The sequence below is a fragment of the Anabrus simplex genome, chromosome 1, assembly GCF_040414725.1.
Source record: "Anabrus simplex isolate iqAnaSimp1 chromosome 1, ASM4041472v1, whole genome shotgun sequence".
Lineage (NCBI taxonomy): Eukaryota > Metazoa > Arthropoda > Insecta > Orthoptera > Tettigoniidae > Anabrus > Anabrus simplex.
The window spans coordinates 1386333767-1386356550 of record NC_090265.1 but is presented as its reverse complement, the minus strand read 5'-3'; the positions used below and the strand labels follow the sequence as shown (position 1 = coordinate 1386356550).

Genomic DNA, 22784 nt, shown 5'->3' with positions numbered 1-22784 from the left:
TTGTTGATTTTGTACGTTTGCAAATAGATACCACGCAGGCCATGTTACATGATCGATACTTCATCATCCGTCTTCACTCCGTTATCTACAACAAAATATTTGCGCCGAGATACAGACCTATGTTAACATAGGCTACGCATGGCAAAGAGCAGGTTATTATGTGGATGTTCCTGTCCCTTCGTTTGATAATGTGATCATCGTGGCATTTGAGTTCGGACTGTTGCAATGCGGGAACATTGTAAGTAATGTAGTATGTCTACATGTTGCCCTTGTTAAGTGTGCATACATTTCCGTTCCGCTGTGTTTTAATCACTTCATTGAAACTCCACATTTACACTTCGACGTCGAATAAAGGACAACACAGTATCTTCTATTGTGGGAAAGATGACTATGTCAATACGGTAGTACATGTGTTAAGAGTTCCTGTTGCAAGCACGTGTTTAGCCTTTTGCCAGGCGGTAGTGCACCACATCTGTTTTTTATTACTATAATGGTCCGAAGTGCCTGTTGCACGGTAGTTTCTGCTGCGAATTGTGTTTCTGCAATCTTTGTACGCCGTAACTTCCTAACATTGACTGTACACTAATGCGGGGTTTTACAGATAAATGCTCCTGATGGGTAGTAGAACAGACATATCTTCGTATGTTAAACGCACTTCCAGTTGGTTTTAGCCGTTCGATCTGGGGTACTTCCCTCGTAAGTGTCAGGGAAAGGAAGATGGGAATCGAAGCTCTTGAAGTTCATTCAGTGTAGTTTTCTGTTGAATATCCTGTGCTTAGAGGCTTGAATGGGTTTTTAAAAGTAGGCAAGATCGTAAAATGAAGATAAAGTTGGAACTAAATGGGACAAATTGGGGAAATATTCCTTTATAGGAAGAGGAATCATTTACCAAGGGAGATGTTTGGTAAATACCCAACTTCTTTGAAGTCGTTTACGAACAGTAAAGATAAAGAGCTGATAGGGAATCTGCCACCTGGACGACTGCCTAAATGCAGATCAGTGTTGATTGGTTGAAGGTGGTACATGTTACAAGATTATGCAGAAAACTTGCAATCAAAATACCTTGGAGCTTGAAAACAAGCGTAATGAGTATGCTCGCAAAATTAGCATATCCGATATTAAAGCAATACTACTTTGTAAGAAACTTGGAAGAATTGGGTCTCAAATAAGGAATACGGAACTGGAACTGATACAATATTTCAAGTGCTTGGGATGTAAGGTAATATGATTTAGACGAGCGGCCCAACTGCCTCGAAAGGAGTCCCACGACGAATTAATCACTTTTACGTCACAAAACCCACACTTCTTGGTGTCTAGTGGTCATGAAAAGTCATGATCTGTGGAAAACCGGATGCCAAATTTGTGCATGAATACAATACTCCCTTCACTCACATTGTCGTTAGAAAGTTAAAATATGAACTGAAACAAAGCAGAACAACCGCGGAGACTCCCACCTGATAAATAATGTTTACTTTTCCTCAGTTGTCTCTGGGTGGGAATTGTTGGTTCCCCTCCTAATTGTAATTTTTCTGATCACCTTAATCACCATAAGTGATTATCGGGAGAGTTCGCACACCATATAGGCTGTTTAGTTTACCCCTAAATCACCGTCCACTTCCGTAGCGTAACGGTTAGTGCTATTAGCTGCCGTCCTCGCGAGCCCGGCTTGGATTCCCGGTACTGCCGGAAATTTAAATCTGGCAGGAGGGCTGGTATGTGGTTGGAATGGTACATGCAGCTGGCCTCCATTGGGTGTGCCTGAGAAGATCTGCGCCACCTCGGGATGAGGCCACGAGTTTACTTCTTTTGCTGTCCACTTTATTTGGATAGATAACGCAAATAACAGCAAGGATGCTGGATAAACCCACTTTAGCTATTTTACCATCAAACAAGACTACTTGCTTCCGGTTCATTTTTACTTAAAACTGGCTTTCTGGTATTGCTAACGCTCTTACCGCGTACGAGGCAAATGTGTACTGACATTTATCTTTGATCTAGCGGACGTGTGTTTAATATTCTTTATTCGTATAGTACTATAATGTCGATAATATACATAATAATTAATTATTCCGTATTAATACTGCTTGTTGTTTAAAGGGGCGTAACATTTAAGGTCATAGGCCCCTGTAATAATAATAATAATATTAATAATAATAATAATAATAATAATACCGGGGATGCACCTTCTTCGGCCTGTTAAACTGCGCGCCTTCTATAAGGCCATCTTTGTTATCGAACTTGAACTAATGTTATACCAGATACTTGGGTTTTTAACCGGTAGATATCTCTGTCATCGGTTTTGTTGCTCCCTCCCAGCGGGTCGAACTCTAATTAATTTTGTAAGAAATTTGTGTTGCGACAGGTGGCAAATCTTTAGTTTTGAAGTTTGTTTTTTAATGTGTAAAAGTTGTCTACGCTCCTGCTGATTCCTTCTTCAATAGCTATCAACCAATCAGAAATGTTAAAATATTTTAATTAGCCAATTAAAATTTGGGGGGAGGGGGTGCTGAAATCCAGCCTATCTGTAAAGAGTTCTGGAAACTTCCCCTTGAAACAGTCTAAACGCTGGGTGCTTCATGGGCCGTATTGTCATGTTCATTGCTCCAATTTAGTGAGTGCGGCGTGTTTTTCGGGGGCAGGGGCCGCGGTCGGCGTACGGAAGGCCCAGCAACTCAAGGTAATGGCAGAATTTTCATAACATGTGATACGTCCGGCATATAGCTTGAGGCGAAGGTTTCAAACCTTTTTATTTTATGTACATTTCTATACCTGGTGGTTTAAATGTAGAATTTTCGGCCGCTCTGAGGACTTTGTTCTATTCCCTTTCGGGAAATATGTAATGTAAGGGAACAAAGAGTGATTTCCCTCTGTTGATTCCCATTTAACTTGGTGTGGGGTGACTAAAGTTTATAAAGCCTTAAAATTCTTAACTCTCTTTTAGGATTTAATGTTTCTCATTTAGTCACCCCGGCGTAGAATAGGCTTAGCCTCTGTATCATTGGGCCATAAGACCACGTAGGTTCTGAAATATTCTAGAAGAAGTGCGAGTGTTTCGTCTCCTAGCCTTTTGTTCATGGCCAATCATATTAAACCTTTCCTTTTACATTGAGGCCATTTAGTATGGGCACTCATTGCCCCTGTTTATTCGGTAATTGTTTATGGACTAGTGTGTAACAAACTGTTGAGCGATAAATAAGCCCACATCAGGGAACGATGTGTACATACTTTAATTAAGAACAATCTGCAGGTTATAAGTGCGCTATTAAAATCTGATGCCTCTGTGAGGCTGGACTATAATATAGTTGGAACCAAAACTCCCTTGTAGTGTGAACGATAGGAGCAAATAGAGCTTTTGTAAATTTTGTACCTGCCAAGAGCAATCCAGTTCTTTTCTGTCGAAATTTGTATATGTAATTCTCTCAAGTTGTTGGTGAAAAAATACTGTGAAAAGACTCTTTGTATCACCGCCTCTGAAATTTTACGTATCAATCGTCTGATTTCATTCTCCGGTTCTTCATCAGTACGTGGATTGTTCTTGTACACTTTCAGTTTTAGAGTTCCCCACAAATAAACATCACAGACAACACAGAAATGACGTAGAAATTCGCGAACGGTTCTGTCATATGATTTCTTCTTTACGAGAAATACCTCAGCTAAAAATATCGGCCACCATAGTGACAAATGACAAAAAATAGTACAATAATAAGTGTAGGAATGGAACACTAAAAACGGTAATAACGTGCACTCTACAAGAACAACACCCGTAAACTAAACATTCATTCCGTACGCTTACCACTAACCATGCTCGCAGCGCTACTTGTCCGCGCATCCTATCCCGGCTTGTTAGCTCCAACAACAATGACTGAGAGTCAAATAAATAATAATAATAATAATAATAATAATAATAATAATAATAATAATAATAATAATAATAATAATAATAATAAGTCACCACCTCATAAATCAGAAATCTCAAAATTATCCGTAAGATAGAGACTTTGACCTACATAACTACGACTGTGCTTCGTGTGCGAGTGGTTAGAGTTTTAAACCTGTAATAAATGCGTACTCTCTACGCCATTATGTCCTATTGCTGGGCGTTTCGGTGAACATTCTCTTATTAGTCTAGAAGAATACATTTCCAGAATATTCCCGTCGGGCATAAAAGCGATGGTTCTCTCGTTCAAGGGCGTCTTACAACAGTAATCTAACGATGATATACACATACGAAGAATACACAACTGGGTACAAACAGTCGCTGAGGCTGAATGAAACCTTTCTGCTGAACGAACACAAAAGGGAGCACGGTGCGAGCATCTTTCTTTGTTTTGTCAAAGGATTAACGTAGTTTCAGTTCACTTTAAAACTCATCTATTATTATTATTATTATTATTATTATTATTATTATTATTATTATTATGATTATTATTATTATTATTATTATTATTATTATTATTATTATTATTATTATTATTATTATTATTATAGGGGCAAAACATGGTACGGTCACATGCATGCATATCCAAAATTATTAATTCTTACGAGACAATCGTAACTCATTGAACTTATAGCGGTTAAAACGTATTGACGGCCATGTTAAAGTTGAGCGCTTAACTACACGGAAGTTGTGAGAGAACTCTATTTATTCACCGAGCTCGATAGCTGCAGTCGCTTAAGTGCGACCAGTATCCAGTATTTGGGAGATAGTAGGTTCGAACCCCACTGTCGGCAGCCCTGAAAATGGTTTTCCGTGGTTTCCCATTTTCACACCAGGCAAATGCTGGGGCTGTACCTTCCCACTCCTAGCCCTTCCCTGTCCCGTCCTCGCCACAAGACCTATCTGTGTCGGTGCGACGTAAAGCAACTAGCAAAAAATAAATAAATTAAATAAATAAATTATATGATCCTCAACAATGTTGACCCCGAAATGTATTTACAATGAAAAGCTGCAAGTATACCGTTCACTGTGTGAGCATTGTCTGGAGTAGAAGTGAATTCTCTGCTAAACCAATATACAGCATTGATCCTACAACGCAGACACTGAAACGGGGGCTGTAGGAAATCGAAACGTCGTAGACGGAAACAGCGGAATAGGAGCAGATCAGGAATCCATCCTCCTCCTGCTCACCCTGTAGGGGAAGGGTAGACAAGGAAAAACACAGATCTCAGGGGTGAAGGGGTTTCAGTACCCCAGATAGATGATCTGGGTGCAAGAAAATTTTATTTTATCTTTAGCAAGAAGCAGCCTGTTCTGACCGCTACCTTTTATGTTTTGGGTGCTATGAATAGAATAAAAAATTAACTTTAGGGATGTGACCTCACTAAATCCATGCGATGCGTTCTACTAACAAACCATTTGCACTGCCTACCATATACAACACATTCACTGAATTCGACGAAATTTAACGTATATTCATTCGACTTATTCAGGATCATCACAACTCATTTTGATTAATATACGCCACTGTATTTAAACAGCCACAACTGGTGACTGAAAATACTTTTCTTACCACCCCTGAAACCCCTATATCTTGCAACCACCATTACCAGCGCGTCATGAACAAGAATGTCTCGTAGTTTCAGGCAGAGGACAGCGATTCGCGGACTTGTAGACCTATTTAAACTGTTATCCGTCGTGTCAAGTGATCATGCTCATATATATCATGCGCATATGAGTCTCTGGTAAGACCCCAACTAGAGTATGGTTCCAGTGTATGCGACCCTCACCAGGATTACCTGATTCAAGAATTGGAAAAAATCCAAAGAAAAGCAGCTCGATTTGTTCTGGGTGATTTCCGACAAAAGAGTAGCGTTACAAAAATGTTGCAAAGTTTGGGTTGGGAGGAATTGAGAGAAAGAAGAACTGCTCGACTAAGTGGTATGTTCCGAGCTGTCAGCGGAGAGATGGCGTGGAATGACATTAGTAGACGAATAAGTTTGAATGGCGTTTATAAAAGTAAGAAAGATCACAATATGAAGATAAAGTTGGAATTCAAGAGGACAAATTGGGGCAAATATTCATATATAGGAAGGGGAGTTCGGGATTGGAATAACTTACCAAGGGAGACGTTCAATAAATTTCCAATTTCTTTGAAATCATTTAGGAAAAGGCTAGGAAAACAACAGATAGGGAATCTGCCACCTGGGCGACTGCCCTAAATGCAGATCAGGATTGATTGATTGATTGATTGATTGATTGATTGATTGATTGATTGATTGATTGATTGATTGATTGATTGATTGATTGATTGATTGATTGATTGATTGATTGATTGATTGATTGATTGATTGATTGATTGATTGATTGATTGATTGATTGATTGATTGATTGATTGATTGATTAGGTACCCAGTAATGGGAGGTCAAAGTAAAGACGTCACAATATTGCGGGGAAAGTATTATTTTCCCTCAGGGCCGTAACGAATGCGGTACGAGCCCGCCTGCCAAAATAAAAAATCGGGCCCCCTCAAATCAAATGTAAAAACCTACAAAACTAACTAGTAAAATTTAAATACTGCGGGTATAAGTAATGCAATATATTGCCAAGTTTTATAAATAAAAAGGGAATATTCGATATTGTTAGATTATTAAAAAATAATGTTTAATAGGTTTTATTAGGCTACCTCCATGGTTTAACGGCTGAGCTGTTGAATTGTCAACCATGCACCACTTACATATTCGTACTTAAAACATTAGTTTAATGTTTCAGTAACTACGGAACTATACTGTGTAAATCTCGGTTATAATAATTTTGTTCGATTACAACACAAAAAAAAAAACCGAACAAAAAGAAAGCAAAAAAATCAAATAAAGTTCGAAAAATATCAAACCGCACAACTGATAAGTCTAGCGTAATATTCATTTCAAGCAGAGAGTTCGTACGAAAATGAGTTGACACAACACAATAAACTGCTGCTAGATATCCTAGTCGTTTTCTGAATGGTCAGCGTACTGGCCTTCGGTTCAGAGGGTCCCGCGTTCGATTTCCGGCCTGGTCGGGGATTTTAACCTTCATTGGTTAATTCTAATGGCCCGGGGGCTGGGTGTTTGTGCTGTCCCCAACATCCCTGCAACTCACACAGTACACATAACACTATCCTCCACCACCACAACACGCAGTTATCTATACATGGTAGATGCCGCCCACCCTCATCGGAGGGTCTGCCTTACAAGGGCTGCACTCGGCTAGAAATAGCCACACGAAATTACTACTGCTGCTAGATGCAACGAAGTTTCAATTCCTCTGCGTACAAATTGTAAGAAAACAAATAAACTCTTTGGTTGATTCTACAAAACCTCCCTGATCATTTCCGTGCAGAGTAAAATTACGCTAGATATACTTTTTTTTTTTTGCAAGGAGTTCGCGGGCCCCCTTCAAGACCCGGGCCCGTCTACATTGCAGGCCCAAATGTTACACCCCTGTTTTCCCATCCACCGCTGACTTGGATTAACACTGCGGTGCGCGTTATGCTAAGAATTGATCTACCAACAAACGAGAGCAGATCTCTTGTTCTGCTTAGCCATGGCTATTGTGAAGTCAGAGTTGCCATATTGAGAAAAATTTCCTACGGACGAGGTAAAATTCGACAAAGTTAAAGAAATATGGGCAAAAAAAAGAAAAAATCGTAAAATGCCAAAAAAAAAAGTGAATGTTTTGACGTCACCACACCTTATTTATAAAAGTAGCATATGAAGGTATTTTAAATAATATATCGCCTATTTTTTTACAAGTCTAGATAAAATTAACTGGCCTGTTAATATGATGGTGATACTTCAACTACCGAGCTCGATAACTGCAGTCGCTTAAGTGCGGCCGGTATCCAGTATTCGGGAGATAGTGGGTTCGAACCCCACTGTTGGCAGCCCTGAAGATGGTTTTCCGTGGTTTCCCATTTTCACATCAGGCACATGTTGGGGCTGTAACTTAACGAAGGCCACGGTCGCTTCCTTCCCATTCCTAGTTCTTTCCAATCCCATCGTCGCCATAAGCCCTATCTGTGTCGGTGCGACGTAAAGCAAATACAAAAGAAATGAACTTACTTTATTTAATAGTATAGTAATATATTTTGATAAACCCTGTTTTGTTTGCGCGACAGTGTGGCCCGTGCCACAACAATCTGCTGTTATGCACCGTAATTATTGCACATGGGTATTATCTCATGTCACATGAATACCTTTTCGTTCGTTCGTTCATAGGGACTGTAGAGAGATCGTCACCAGTATTGGTGATTGTGGTGTTTATTCTTCATAGAACCAGTTCAGGAAGGGAGAAGTTCTTTCTTAGTGTGATAATGAATAAAGAAAAATGTACTCCTAAAAAGAAACGTATGGTGAGGGGTGACTTACTTCCAGAAGAAGTGGGGTAGCCGTGGAGGAAGAAGAGGTTTAAAGAAGAATGGGTTAGTGAAACGTTTAAGGGGTGATTAAAGCGAGTGCCAGAACTGGAAATATTTACAAGTTTAAATGTATAGCATGTAATGTCGGATTATCATGCGGCAAAAGTGAACTGCAGAACCATAGACAAGGTCAAAAACATAGTAAATTTGTCAAAGCGTTTTCTGCTACAACGCCAATCGGTGAATTTGTATCAAAAAGTAAAAAAATAAAAATAAAAAAGAAATCAAAAATTTTCTGAAACAGTTAAGGAAGCTGAAATTAAATTATCCGCTTTCATTTCTGAACACAACGTTGCGTTTCAAATTGTTCCCCTAATTATAGATGTTTTATTGATCTGTCGTATCGCTATACTTTATTCCAATATCATACCTTTGTGGAATCATTTGGATTTCATAATTTCAGAGTTGTGGGAAAAATCCGGTAGATCATGGAAATTTCAGCAATGTGACGGGAATTTCTACTTGGAGTATCTGGCAATACTGTGTCAATTCTGAGTAAGAGGCTATAAATACTGCTGTCTATCTGCAAAGGAACACATTCTACTTCGAATAGGCTATTAAAACTGGCTGATTATCATAACAGTTTCGATAGCATGTTACAACATGCGGTGGTTGATTAATTTTCAATCAGACTGTAGTTAACCATATCGATTAAAGTCAGTAGTTCCAGGGCATTCTAGTGTGGAAAGCATTCATGAATGTCAATGTGTACGAATGTGTATGTACACGGTTTTCCGAACGCTGCCATTCGCTCCCGTTGTTATTGATTGAATTACGCGCACACTGACCGAACAAGCTCTGCAAACTCATTTATTATTCGCATAGAATACAAATATGTCATGCTGCTGTACGTTGGAGATTTTTTTGCTTCCGTTTAAAGTTCGCCACTAATCAAAGGCAGCAGATATCTTTTAAATGAAATTTTATGTTCCATTTCGTGTAATTCAGATATATGCTGCTTTCAGAAGAGTCCCCGAATCGCCATTCACTTTTTGAAGTTATATGTCGTATTTGTGAATTGCTTGCCGGCAATTTTATTTGCAAATTACGGGGGTTTCAGAGGTGGTATATTCGTTACGAGTTGCAGCTCTTTATGTATGTGTTCGTTAAAATAAGTTCTGATGATCCTAAATACGACTAATGAAAATTCGTTACATTTCGTCGAATTCAGTTTGTGTGGTGTATACTGCATAGGGACATTCCATACAATTACTAATGTCACATCCCTAACTTGTATTTTTTATTCTAATTCTTGATATCCAAAATAGAATCTAGGTAATACAAGAGGCTTATTCTTGGTAATGATAAAACAGATTTTCTTAAACCCGTATGTTGTATTTGGGATATTGATCTATGTTTCTCCTCCCCTGCCTTTCCCCATGTATGGTGGGCAGGAGGAGGTTGGATTCCTGACCGGGTGCGCTAGTGTGGTCTTCTTCCGGTGGTTCTGCGTAAAAATTTGTAGCTCGTTTCCGTAGCTAGTTTCCTTCATCCTACTATTTCAGAGTCTGCACTATAGGATCGATGTAGTATTTGGGTTCATGAGAAAATTCGTTTCTGCTCCAGACAATGCTCACACAGCGCACATTCTAATTGCAGCTGTTAATCGTTAAAATATTTGAAGGTCAACATTTCTTAGAATGGGATTATATAATTTAAGTATATGTGTGTTATTGGTTGTAAGGGACTACATCGCGAAGGTGGTGATTTGGCCCATTGGATCCGAAATGGTGCATCTTAAGTTCAGCTGGAACGTTGCTCCAACCAATTTCATATTTCAGAGTATGAATTAAATATACTTGATGCATACAATGAATTTCATTGCAAAGCCCGTATTGTCGACAGTATAGGCTATCTTTTAAGGTAAAATCAAAGGTTCTACCTTCACAAAAAACAGGACGAAACATTTCACGACACTTTTCAATGTCACCCTTATTTTAGTATTGTAAAGGTGGAACCTTTGATTGTACACTTAAACAGTTCTATACACTTGCAACTTAAATGGGTTTAAGAAAGACGGAGATAAAATAAATAGAATAATATTCTTAACCTTATTATTTCATCTTTCGTTTTCTGTTTAATAGCCTCTCAAGTCTCTGGAAATAATGCTTGAGAGAGTACGGTAATGAATAACTCGGATTCTGTATTACAGACTTTAATAAATTTTCCCCCCCATAAGAAACGCCAGTATATCCATAAGGCGTTGTTCAACATTTGTGCAATTTCTTAGATGAGTATTTTGACGATGATTATTGTTTTGGAAGTCTAACATCTAGGTCATCGACCCTTGAGTATTTCTTATTTAACGATAAATGGTGACACATTTGATACAACGGAATTAAAAAGGATCTTCATTCTCAAATACAACTTTCCGTGCCCTCGTACTGTGGTTCTCTCAGTTTTTTCTTGTCACGTCTCACAATCCGTGGTTTAACCCGTACATTTGTTCCCTTTTGGTCTTGTTTCCTTTTTAGTAGTACACATATTGTAATCTATTGAACAGTTGAATACCTGCCGACAAAAACGTTTTAACCCTCACATTTCTAGAATGCTGGGTTTCCGTGCATAAACGATGTATGCGGTCAGAGTGAGGCATATAGGAAGTTATGTTGGCAAACATGCGCGTTAAGCGCCTTTTTTCTTTTGTTTAAATTTCGCCATGGGTCGTGCGGATGCAGAAACGTTGTATCCATGGAAGAGGAAAGTCGTGTGTCGCTAAATCCGAGTGTGTGCAACGATATAAATAGGGGACGAAAACGCAAAATGAAATATAGTAAATGGAACAGGAATGAAAAGGAATACAAGCGGAATTCGGGGCAACCATATTTGGCTCACAATAACAAATCACCGAGCTCGATAGCTGCAGTCGCTTAAGTGCGGCCAGTATCCAGTATTCGGGAGATAGTAGGTTCGAACCCCACTGTCGGCAGCCCTGAACATGGTTTTCCGTGGTTTCCCATTTTCACACCAGGCAAATGCTGGGGCTGTACCTTAATTAAAGCCACGGCCGCTTCCTTCCCACTCCTAGCCCCTCCTTGTCCCATCGTCACCATAAGACCTATGTGTGTCGGTGCGACGTATAGCAAAAAAAAAATCTGTGCCTGGGAAAATCCTTGCTGAACAGGCGGATGCAAAAACGTTGTAAGCCAATGTAAGAAAGTCAACGTGTTTAATGGGAGATTCATATGTTATATATTTAAATGCGTAATCAGAGTTTTTATTCTCGACTGTGTTATATACGTATATAATGTATTATATGTACTGTATATGCATATAAATATGTCTTGCTCCCTTTACAGATTGCTCATTGTATTCATTAAACGAGGTATTGCATGTATCTGCGAAAAAGAAAGCTAATCTGCAAGACATGTGTCGATACATCGTGAAAAATATCGAGGTTTTTATGTGAACCTAAAGACAAAGTGAAGTGACAATGTAATGTTTATTCATCATTGCAAAACATTCTCGCAACAATATTGCTGGTATTCAGTGAATTCTGTTAAACAATGGTAAGCTCTAACAATGGGTACTGCAAATTAGAAGCGTAGTTTTTGTTTCATTATTTTTATACAGAAAATAATATTAAAAGCTATAAATATTTTCAATAGTATAAACGTTGTAGCCCGCAAAAATATGCTACTTCCGTTATAGTTACAACTTTTTTTGCACGGACGTCCAACGATCATCTTAAAGTCGTACATTGTCAAACTTATTATGCACTAATAATTAGTGAACTCATTTAAACGAATTGTGAATGGCATAATAGGCATTCACAAACAATTCGCTTCTTTATTTGTTTTTCTTCTCTCCTGAAAAATTTGCATTTTGAGGGTTACAACATTTTTGCCGACAGGCATTCAACTAATAAACAACTAAACAAGTACATAATTGCCTTTAGACCATTTTTGCTGGACTTCCATAAAATATTTTATGTAATGTAGTGGTTCAGTGACTATGTATTATAATTTTCTATAAAAGTCAATTTGGTAAAATATTTTATAAAGGATCTTTGACAGCCGTAAGAAATTTATTTCATAGTTAGACCGTGTTGTCAACCTTAACAAGTTAAGAGTTCTTAATGATTGGGTAATTCCACCATTACAATACTATACTATTTCATTAGGAATAAAGTTGTATAGTATTGTATAGGATCTTTGACAAATTTATTTGATAGAGTGTGGGGTTGAAATATTTATAGCCGATTGTTGGTGCTTCGAATTTGTCACTACTGAAGTTAACATTGAGAAACCTGTGTTATATTACATCTGTTCTAAAACCCACCGACAACAATTCACTTGCACCTTAATCTCATGCTTTGCAGTCTTCCAGGCTAACTATCAAACTTTTTTTTTTGTCTCAAAAGTTCAAAACTTGCACGGAACATTTAAATTTGTTGTTAATTCCAATATTGACACCCAAAAGAAAACGTGCCTAAATGTAACAGTTAGTGCTCTGTTCCGGTGATAAAATGGTGATATTGATCCAGGTCTCAGGACCAACTTTATGGTTTGTCTGAATTGGCCGGGCATAAAGCGTCTCGACTTGCCGCAATAAACCCACCATGGATGTTTAGTGCTGGCGTTAGAAAATGCATGTGCAAGACTAACAATAGCTTGTAGGCCTTCAGTAGCAGGCTGACCAAACATAATCTAACTCAGTTACTCGAAGAAGTAACTGTGTGAATTTTATTGATATTGGGAAACTGCAGAAATAAAAGTTAACGTTCAAAATCAGCCGCTCAGTACTATTTATGACATACTAGCTATACCTACCAGTATTGACGGGTTAATCACAATGAATGTACACTAAGCGGAATATTGGAAAAATGGAATACTATTTTCGTGTTGCCTACTGTAGGGACTAAAGGGAATATGGCCCCTACCCATTATTCTTTACACTTCCACTGCAGGAAACACTGTCACATAGCATATTGATACAAATAAAAGGATGCGTAACTTCTTCGTTGCTGACACACGGAATTTTACGTGCTTACATGGTAGGCCAATTCCATATTAGGGGTGTTTGAAGTTCGTCATGTAATCTGTTGTTTCTTTGTGCACCACATTCGCCACTATGTCGCCGTGAGTAAAAACGAAGAGTGATGTAATGCTACTAACACGGGGGTATGCGACGTACAGTTAGCCGGGTGAAAAGCTGCTCGGCCTGAGGTCATGTCCTGCAACTCTGAGTCTAACCCTGTGACGGGGAACTGCAAACGGAAACTTGTAGACAATCTATGTTATTGCCATATGTGTGGAAGTGTGTGCTGTTGTTATTATTTGAATGAAGGTCTAGGATATGTGTTTTGGTATTCGAAATGAGATATAAGGACCTTAGAAAAAAACACGTTCCATCTACAAATAATCATAAAAACCATTATCGTAATCTAGCGAATTAATCCAGAACAGATAGCCTATGGGAGAAATACGGTTCAACCATAACAAGAAAAATGCCTCACACGAAATCTGGGCAGACATCTGAGATGGTTTGGACATGTTCTGCGAAAGAATGACCTATTACACCAAGCTTCCCGAACTGTATACTGTGTACCTACTTTTGTAACTACTCGTACTTCAAGAATTCATTTAAGATTGGTGGAAAAATGATATATTTTAAAAATGGAAAGCAACTTTCTTTATGCTCAAGGTGCTCAATCTTCATGCTGGGGTAAGAATATGAATTATTTCATATTTGACATCTGACATCAACGAGGAGCTCGCTAGGAGGTTGATATAACTTTTTTGGGAAGAGATGCGCTTGAGCACTCTTGGATAGTTTTTTTACCCAGACCGTAAGAAGATTTTCTCCCGTGTAATATAATTCTCTCTTACAGTTCTGAATTTACTCTGACAAAGCAAAGATGAATATTCAGTCCTTTTTTATTGATTTTCTTAATTAAGACGAAGAGGATGAATGTTCGCCTTGCTGCGATTTACATTAGACTGTTTTCTTCAACATCCAAGTAGGGTCTTCAGTCGTCAGTCAGTAGCCGCACTGTTAAAATATATCATTCGCTCAGCAGGTTAAGCGCAGAAGAAGGAAATAAAGAGAGACAGGATAAACAGATACCTTCTTCGGTGTTTGGCATATGCGAGAGACAAATTACAGGAAGACTACGTTTCACGAAGAATTTGCTCCAGTTCCTCAGAAGCTTTGTGGTCGGTCGAATGTTACTTTGGGAGCAATTTTTCCTAGACGGCGCTCATTGTTTTGAGCGGTAATAGGAGCTCGCTTTAGAGGTCCGAGGTCCATACATTTCCTATATATACAAGTAAAACCTTTCAGAGTTCAGTCTGCAATACTCTGTTTGCGAACTAAGCGTATACATAATGCATTTGACATTTAGCGCCACTTAAGACATGGCACTGCGGGAGGTCAGTATTCATTCGTCCGTCACTCTTTCATATCATGCACAATAAAATAAATGTAATTAAAAGCAAAATGTTGTGATGTATTATTGTTTACTGCAGTCTAAAGTAACGAATCGTAATCGGTATTTGTATAAGAATTGCTGTACGTAGAGGTGTTCTTCAGCAGAAGTGGAAGCTTATTGGTGAAAACATTACGGACTTGGCCATAGCTTAATGTGACAAAATCATTTTTCAACGGGACACATCCATTTTCACGTTACCCTTTCAATTTACCGAACAATTAGCGCAGTGTTGAATGAAATTACAGGAAACTCACTACATTTAAAGAGACTTAAAGTCCTTTAGCGCAGCTCATTAAACACAGATACACTTATTATTTATCTGGAAGGAACAGGCAAATTTATATTATCATATTTACCTGTATATTACAATAACGTAAAGAATTGAAACACTCCAACATTTATGATAAATGAGAAAATTAAAGAAACTGGTATGGAACGTTGTGCTTAGTATTCATTTCCTGGAATATATTTAACGATTTATTCGGACAACAGTGAAGCATCAAGACAACACAAAGTTTAAATACTCATCAAGACTGTTCCATGTACAAAGAATCATAAAAACCATTATCGTAATCTAGCGAATTAATCCAGAACATATAGCCTATACGAGAAATACGGTGCATTCATAACGAGAAAAATGCATCACACGAAATCATGCCGAAAATATCAAAAAACGAAGTGAATAGTATACCTTCAAACAGTATTTCAAACGCGTGATGTGTGAATTATTCTGTATGACTTCTTCCAAAAACAGTGTACTATGAAAGTTAGTCAGTTCCCTGTCGCTGGGACTAGTTTAATTCATTTCGTGTGATAGCGGGTTAACGCCAGGTGCTCTTCCCGATACCACTAGATTTTTCAGGTGAAAATTCCACCTTCTTTGGGCCCGAGCATCGATACTGAGAGTTTTTAAAATGGGGGTGTATATCATTAATAGACTACATAACAAACTGTTGCTTAAGTAACTTTAATGCACTCAGGAGCGTAAACTATAAAAATAAGAAATATGTATTATTATTATTTTCTTGTTTCAGCCATTACATGCGTCAGATCTTGGAGGCGCTCCGCTACTGCCACGAGAACGATATCATTCACCGAGATATCAAACCACATTGTGTTCTACTAGCCAGCAAGGAGAACTCCGCCCCTGTGAAGTTGGGTGGCTTCGGGGTGGCCATCCAGTTACCAGAGGGGCAGCTCATAAACGAAAATGGAGGTGAGTCTTGTAAACATACTGTACTCCATATCTTAGGAGTATATTTTCTTACTTTTAGAACTTTTCATGTTCAATTTCTGGAAATGTTTTTTTCTTGCACCCTGTGGTTTATAGAAGTTATTAATTAAGAGGCAGATATTTAAACACTAATTAGATTAGATTACAATCTTCATGAAGGATCCTTGAGGGCACTTCTGTTCTACCACAGTTCCATATAAAATGTAACTTGAGAGTCAGGGGTACTGAAGGCTGTAACGGTGCTATTTATGCAGGTTGATATACAGAAACGTTAACAGGTGAGGGAGTCTCAAACTGTCTTCAAGAAGATTAGACCCTCGTACCTGAAGAAAATGCCCCATAGATTAGTAATTATGTTTATTTTAGTTTTCATTTGTATAGTAGAAGTTGTAAAAAATATTAGTACCTTTCCGACTTAAGAATGAGAGCTGAAAGACCTGTAGGCAGTAGGAAATTTTCTCAAGCATTTTGAAAAGTGGAATAAATTAGTGGTGTACACATCTGTGTAATAATGTTCCCTAATATTGATATCGTAAGCCTTTTGAGCTCTCTTTGAAGATAATATTGTAAAAACATCAAAAAGAATCAAATTATTTTACACAACATGACTGACTGTTAAGTAGACTGGAGGTTGATCGGACCCTCAAATAGCACTCCTGAAGGTTGTTAACGGAAGTCGAAAGAACCATTGGCGGTACCATAATGAGATATTCTAGAGAAGCAAGACGAGAAGTGAGGTAGTTTCCCCTTGCTTTCTTTGATTGTGAGTCAGAATGTGCCGCTGCAGTGCCACTAACTCAAGTAATGCCTTTCACAGCATCCCTACGCACTAGTCTTGCTCTGAATTTCATCCATTATTCAGCACCATCCATACATCAATAGATTCTGTAATGCAAAAAAAAAAAAATCCTTTGGTGAAACATTCTTTGGTGGCTGTTTCCCGACCAGATGGCTGTAATGCTACGTGGTCAGAATAAATATCCTCAGCCGTATTGCCTGTCTTTCGTGACCGGATTCACTGCCTCTCATATTAATAGCTCCTCAGTGATCTCACGAGGTTTAGTGAACCCCGTTTCAGTACCACTGGCGTTCGAACCCCACTGTCGGCAGCCCTGAAAATGGTTTTCCGTGGTTTCCCATTTTCACACCAGGCGAATGCTGGGGCTGTACCTTAAGGCCACGGCTGCTTCCTTCCCACTCCTAGCCCTTTCCTGTCCCATCGTCGCCGTAAGACCTATCTGTGTCGGTGCGACGTAAAACAACTAGCAAAAAAAAAAAATGTACCACTGGCTGGGAATTGAATCTAACCTGGGGCCTCCAGTTAAGAGGGAGGGTCGAGCGAATTGGGCACGCGGTTTGGGTGACGTGGCCGTGAGATGGTGGGCTTCAACCCTACTGTCAGCTGCCCTGAAGATGGTTTCTCCACACTTTCTTATTTTCGCACATGGCAAATGTTCCTTAGCAACGGCCACGGTTGATTAGTTCCCAATCCTAGTACGGTCTTGCAAATGAAAAGTAAGAGGCAGGCACGCTAGAACATGGGGCTTGATCTTCCGTATTATCACAGCCGTAAATGAGACTGAGACTTCAGATGAAGATAAACTCTAAACTCCTTTTTTTTTTTTTTTACAATTTGTTTTACGTCGAACCCACACAGATAGGTCTTATGGCGACAATTGTATAGGAAAAGCCTAGGAGTAGGAAAGAAGCGGCCGTAGCCTTAATTAAGGTACAGCCCCTGCATTTGCCTGGTGTGAAAAAATGAAACCACGGAAAACCAATTTCAGGTCTGCCGACAGTGAGGTTCGAACCCACTATCTCCCGGATGCAAGTTTACAGCTGCGCTAAGAAGATTAATTTTACTCTGACCTATGGCAAGAGACAGACGCAAAAATACTGCATCCATCAAAAGACTGTAACAGACATGGCTGACTAGATAATTAATTTCATGTAATCAGCAGGTCTCTAGCGGGAAGTCGAATGCCCGTGGTCTGTACTTCTATACTTAATATCTGCAAACTTATCGCATCGTTTATATTTCCCCTTCCTAAGAGTACAACGAAGACGCCTGTACTTGCATATTTTTTCTCCCCTAACTGCTGAAGATAGTACCTGGAGATTATCGGTACTGGTATTAATCGAAAAGTCAATAATGTGTAGGAAATCAATCATGATTAAAACTTGCAGGGAAAAAAAACAACAACAACAAATAATTGCAGTACAATATAATACTGGCCACTGTTATAGGGTCTTGTTTTTATCAACACACTAAACCTACATAAGCACCAAGAATTGCATTAAACTTGAAATGGGTGATTGTAACTTCGATGTATGTGATTACAATGTCAGAAGAAAATAATAGTTTTTTGCGGAAAATAGAAGATTTGAAGGAGACTCTGGTATCCTGTGGGTCCACCTCTAGCTTGGACGAAAGGTGTGGTACGAGAGGGCATGAAGACATGTAGCTTTCGTATGTTATCATGCGGTATATCTGCCACTAGTTCTCTAGATCAGGGAGACGTGGAGTCGTCTCAAGAGGTACGCGAATTTATCGTACCTTCTGATTTCAGTGAGAATTTCAGAAAAGAGTTGAGCCTGCTCATTTTCAATACAAATTTGTTTTTATTCAGATATTTTGTCTACCACTGTCCAAAGTCCCCTTTCCTAACTATTCGTTATAAAATATGTCACTTTGTGACCTCCCATTGACTAGGCATGTAAAATGTTTACTTACGCTGCATTGCTCTTTTAACATGTTTTTTTTTCGAATCTTCATTCATTTCAATTTTCTAACGTACGTCCCTCGACAACGGGTACATGGAAAGACAAATTTTAAGACTCTTTTAGTATTTGGGTAGAATGCCGAGAGTAATGAACTTTCGATTTTGTTTAATGTCTCAACTGCCAGATAAAAGAGGAGACTCTTTTTGCCAGAAAAAAGTTGAAAATCTGAAACATAGTTTACAAGAAACTCCGCTTCAGTGTAAGGCAAAGTTTAAGCTAAATATGTGACGTCACACGCATGCTCTGTTATAAGATGGCGCTGTGTTGACTCACGCGCTCAGTTGGAGGTTAGATGTCGTTCTGAACACATCATGGTCAGTTGTACAGAATAACAAATTTAATGATGGTTGATTTCACTTTTACTCGTAATATTACTCCCGAACTCTTAAATTATGCCTCTTATTTCTCACATCACAGACCCATACTACACAGTGTTATCGCCCACAGTCCAAGCGTACCACATTCTATTGAATAAAATGTATTATCCACATAACATTTGTCATTTCTAATAAGTAAAATGTACGAAACCCTCCAAAACCTGAGGCCGTTACAATAGTGACAGCCAACCGCCAATTTTTAACAGTAGCAGTGTCTATAGGAGGGCCTCTCAAGGTGCATGCACCAGTGCACTGCGCGGTGCAGGTGTAAAAGACGACTTCGCTTGCTTGACCAGAGTCCAGACTCTCACTCCTCGATTTGGAGCAATAGCGCTGTATCTCTCTCTTTCCCCACGCCTGTCTCGCTCGCTCCGCCTGTCTCCCTCTTCCTTAGTTGCTCCGTAGCGCTCCAAATCCGAGCTGAGTTGAGTCGTACTTAGCCGAGTCGCCCCGAGACGAAGTGCTGGTCCGAGCCGAGCCGATTGGGACCGATGCACTGTGCAGAGGACCTCTGCGCCTCACTTTGCACGCGTGAAATTTTGGGCGTTTGAGACACCCTGTTCTATAGTACAAAAGTAATTGTTGCATCGTTGTTAGGCAATGGCAGGCTCGTAATTCCACTCACGAGAAAGCCTCGTTTCTTCATCTGTCTTGTGAAGGCTTGCTGCGTTGCCTGATAAGGGGGCAGCAGACTCTAATGGTCGAATAATTGAGCTATCGTTCAGAAATGAAAATGCCAGGAACAGTTCTCCGGTCATTGCTGATCGCTCAGTTTTGAACTTCTTCTGTAAACTTTACAAGGTTTCATTTGCCCAGCGACGATATACAGTATGTATATATAAACAAAGCAAAGTCGTTTCCGTACAGGCCATGAAGGCCCTTGGAGGGGTGGAAGGTAGAGTCTTCCGCTATCCGTAACCTCGGCATTTGATGGGGTAGAGTGGTTAAGGTCTACACCCGGCCGTGTTTGCCCCCAGGAATTAACCTGGTACTCAGTTTTGGTTAGGATGAGTAAACCTCAGGGCCATGTGCACCTCCGGAAGTGGAAATCTCGTTTCTTAAATTTCACGACTCCCTGACGGGGATTCAAACCCACGTCCTTCCGGGCGAACCGAGCACGCCCTCACCGCTTCGGCCAGGCAGCCCCTATACCGTATATATACAATACATTGTTGTTATTATTGGGGAACAGGATGCTGTAGCGGCTCAGCTGCTTGCCTGTCATCCCGACGACCGCGGTTTGATGCCTGGTGTTGTTGGGGATGTGACCTTAAATCCCCAGCCACAGCTCTTTTCACGCCTCAGTGTGTGCAGGCACCCTGAGCAAGCTCGACCAGCGCAGAAGAAGAAGGATATGATGATGATGATGATGATGTTAGTTAATATTAGTTGGTATCCAGCAACAATAATTTTGTTATTTCTAGTATAATCGGAATATACTCGTACCTCGGAGGTACGAAGGTAAAAGAATTGGATTTTGGGGCTACGACAATCAAAATATTCTACTACTGTAGATCATGTAAACTCCTGGATTGCTGAAGTTGCCACCCCAGATAGCTCTACACATGTTCGATGGGTGGCAGATCTGTCGACTGCGTAAGCCAAGGAAATGTGATAATGTTGCGGAGGCATTCCTGTGATACCCTTGCTCTGTGCCGTAAATCTGCTGGAAAATGTAAAGTGGAAGCCGTACTCAGAAGATGAACACGTATGGCCGCGGATGTCCTATACATAACGCTGTGCTGTTAGTGTCCTTCGTATCACTACTAGGGGTGACAGAATGTCGTATGTGATAGGCCCACAGATCTGCAGGTCAGTAGAGAGAGAGAGAGAGAGGGGGGGGGGGTGTTGTGTGGGTGTGTGGAGGAGGAGAGGGGTCACGACACAACAAAGTCCGGGTTGAGGAACTCACCAAGAGGCGTCCAGACACAAACGTGACCTTGTCTCAACCTGAATTCGTCATGAATTAATTTTGTGTGGCTATTTCTAGCCGGGTGCAGCCCAACGAGTCGGAATTCGTCATTGAAGACTGCCCAGTTCCAGTCCGTAGCAGCCTAGGTTTGTCCTTCACGGCAGCATTGTAAAGGGAGACGACGGTGGGTGGGTGGTGTCGACGACAGGGCACGTAATGGACGCCTCAGACTAAATTTCTTTCAGCCAAACGCCTGGAAATTGTTCAGGCAGACAAGGACCGGCTGGCTATGAAGTGGACATTTTTCTTTCCTCCCTCTGACGCTGCCTGACAATTTCTTGTAACCTGTCGCCGAAGTTGTTCGTACCTCGGCTCTCGGTAGTTTCGAGCTCCCAGCAGAGAGTGGTCGGCTAATTAAGTAATTTGAGTGCCAGTTTATTCTTTTGACGACATTGTCCCTACTAATTAACCGACAGATGAGCTGGTCCAGTAATTCTGTGAGAGGGAACCGCTTAGTTTCAGTGAGAAATGAACTTCATCTTCAACTTGTTGCCGTCTCTAATGTCTTGTTGTTTAAGCTTGTCAATTACAGCGCTTGCGGTCATCAATTGGGTTGAATGGGGTCGGCGTATCAGCAGCGATTCCTTAAAACATGTACGGTATGTGCTTGCGTATGATGCCACCCGATGGTGTATGTAAACAACAGTGTGGGTCTAAGCATGCCCCCGAGTTCAGTGTGTGTGAGAGCGTCACAAAATGGAAGTCAACAAGCAGGAGCAACGATCGTATATTAAAATAGCAGTTCTCCGCGGCAGAAATGCACGCAAATGCCATGCAGATCTGCGGGAAGCATTAGGTGTGCATGCCATGCCCTATAGAACAGTGGCGAGGTGGGTGGAGACGTTCAAACTGGGTAGAGTATCAACTGCCGATTTGCCTCGCCCAGGTCGTCCAGTATCCATGGAGAAAGGTGTACGGATAATGGTGATCGATCAGTGTTTATATGGAGAAAGGCTTTGGACTCTAGCAGAATTGCAAGAACATACAGCAATACCAACGGCAACAATACGGAACATTTTAGACAAGGACCTACAGATGCGTAAACTTTGTGCAAATTGGGTGCCACGTCACTTAACTGAGGTACAGAAGCGGACTCGTTACGAAACATGTCGCATTAAACTGGGGAGGTTTCAGCAAGAAGGACAAGCCATGTTGAATCGCATTATTGCAGTTGATGAAACATGGGCACGTGCTTATGAACCTGAACTGAAGAGACAGTCAAGTGAATGGCGTCGTCAGGGGTCACCACGGAGACACAAGGTTCGACAAAATCAGTCGCCCAATAAGATTATGGTAATCCTGGCATACGATATTCAAGGTTTTTCTTCTGCGTCATCCAGTGCGTGAGGGGGACACTGTCAATGAGGTTTATTACAAGTCCTTTTTTGTATCAATTGCGCAGTGCAGTGCGAACCAAGTGTCCAGATCATTTGGACAACGCCATAATCCTACACGATAACGCGACAGCTCACACAGCAGCCATCGTTCAGCGTCGCTTACAGGGGGGGGGGGGGATGGGAGGTTCTTCCACACCTACCTTATTCGCCTGATCTGAGCCCATGTGACTATGATCTAATCTCTAAAGTCA

General features: G+C 40.3%; 1 protein-coding gene across 1 annotated transcript in view; it reads left to right on the top strand.

Moving 5' to 3' along the window:
- LOC136859346 (peripheral plasma membrane protein CASK) overlaps positions 1 to 22784 on the top strand; it is an 842635-nt gene that overhangs the window by 561068 nt on the left and 258783 nt on the right. The window contains exon 5 of the mRNA XM_067138692.2: positions 15864 to 16045. Coding sequence (XP_066994793.2) covers positions 15864 to 16045 — 182 coding nt within the window. The remainder of the gene's footprint in view (positions 1 to 15863; positions 16046 to 22784) is intronic.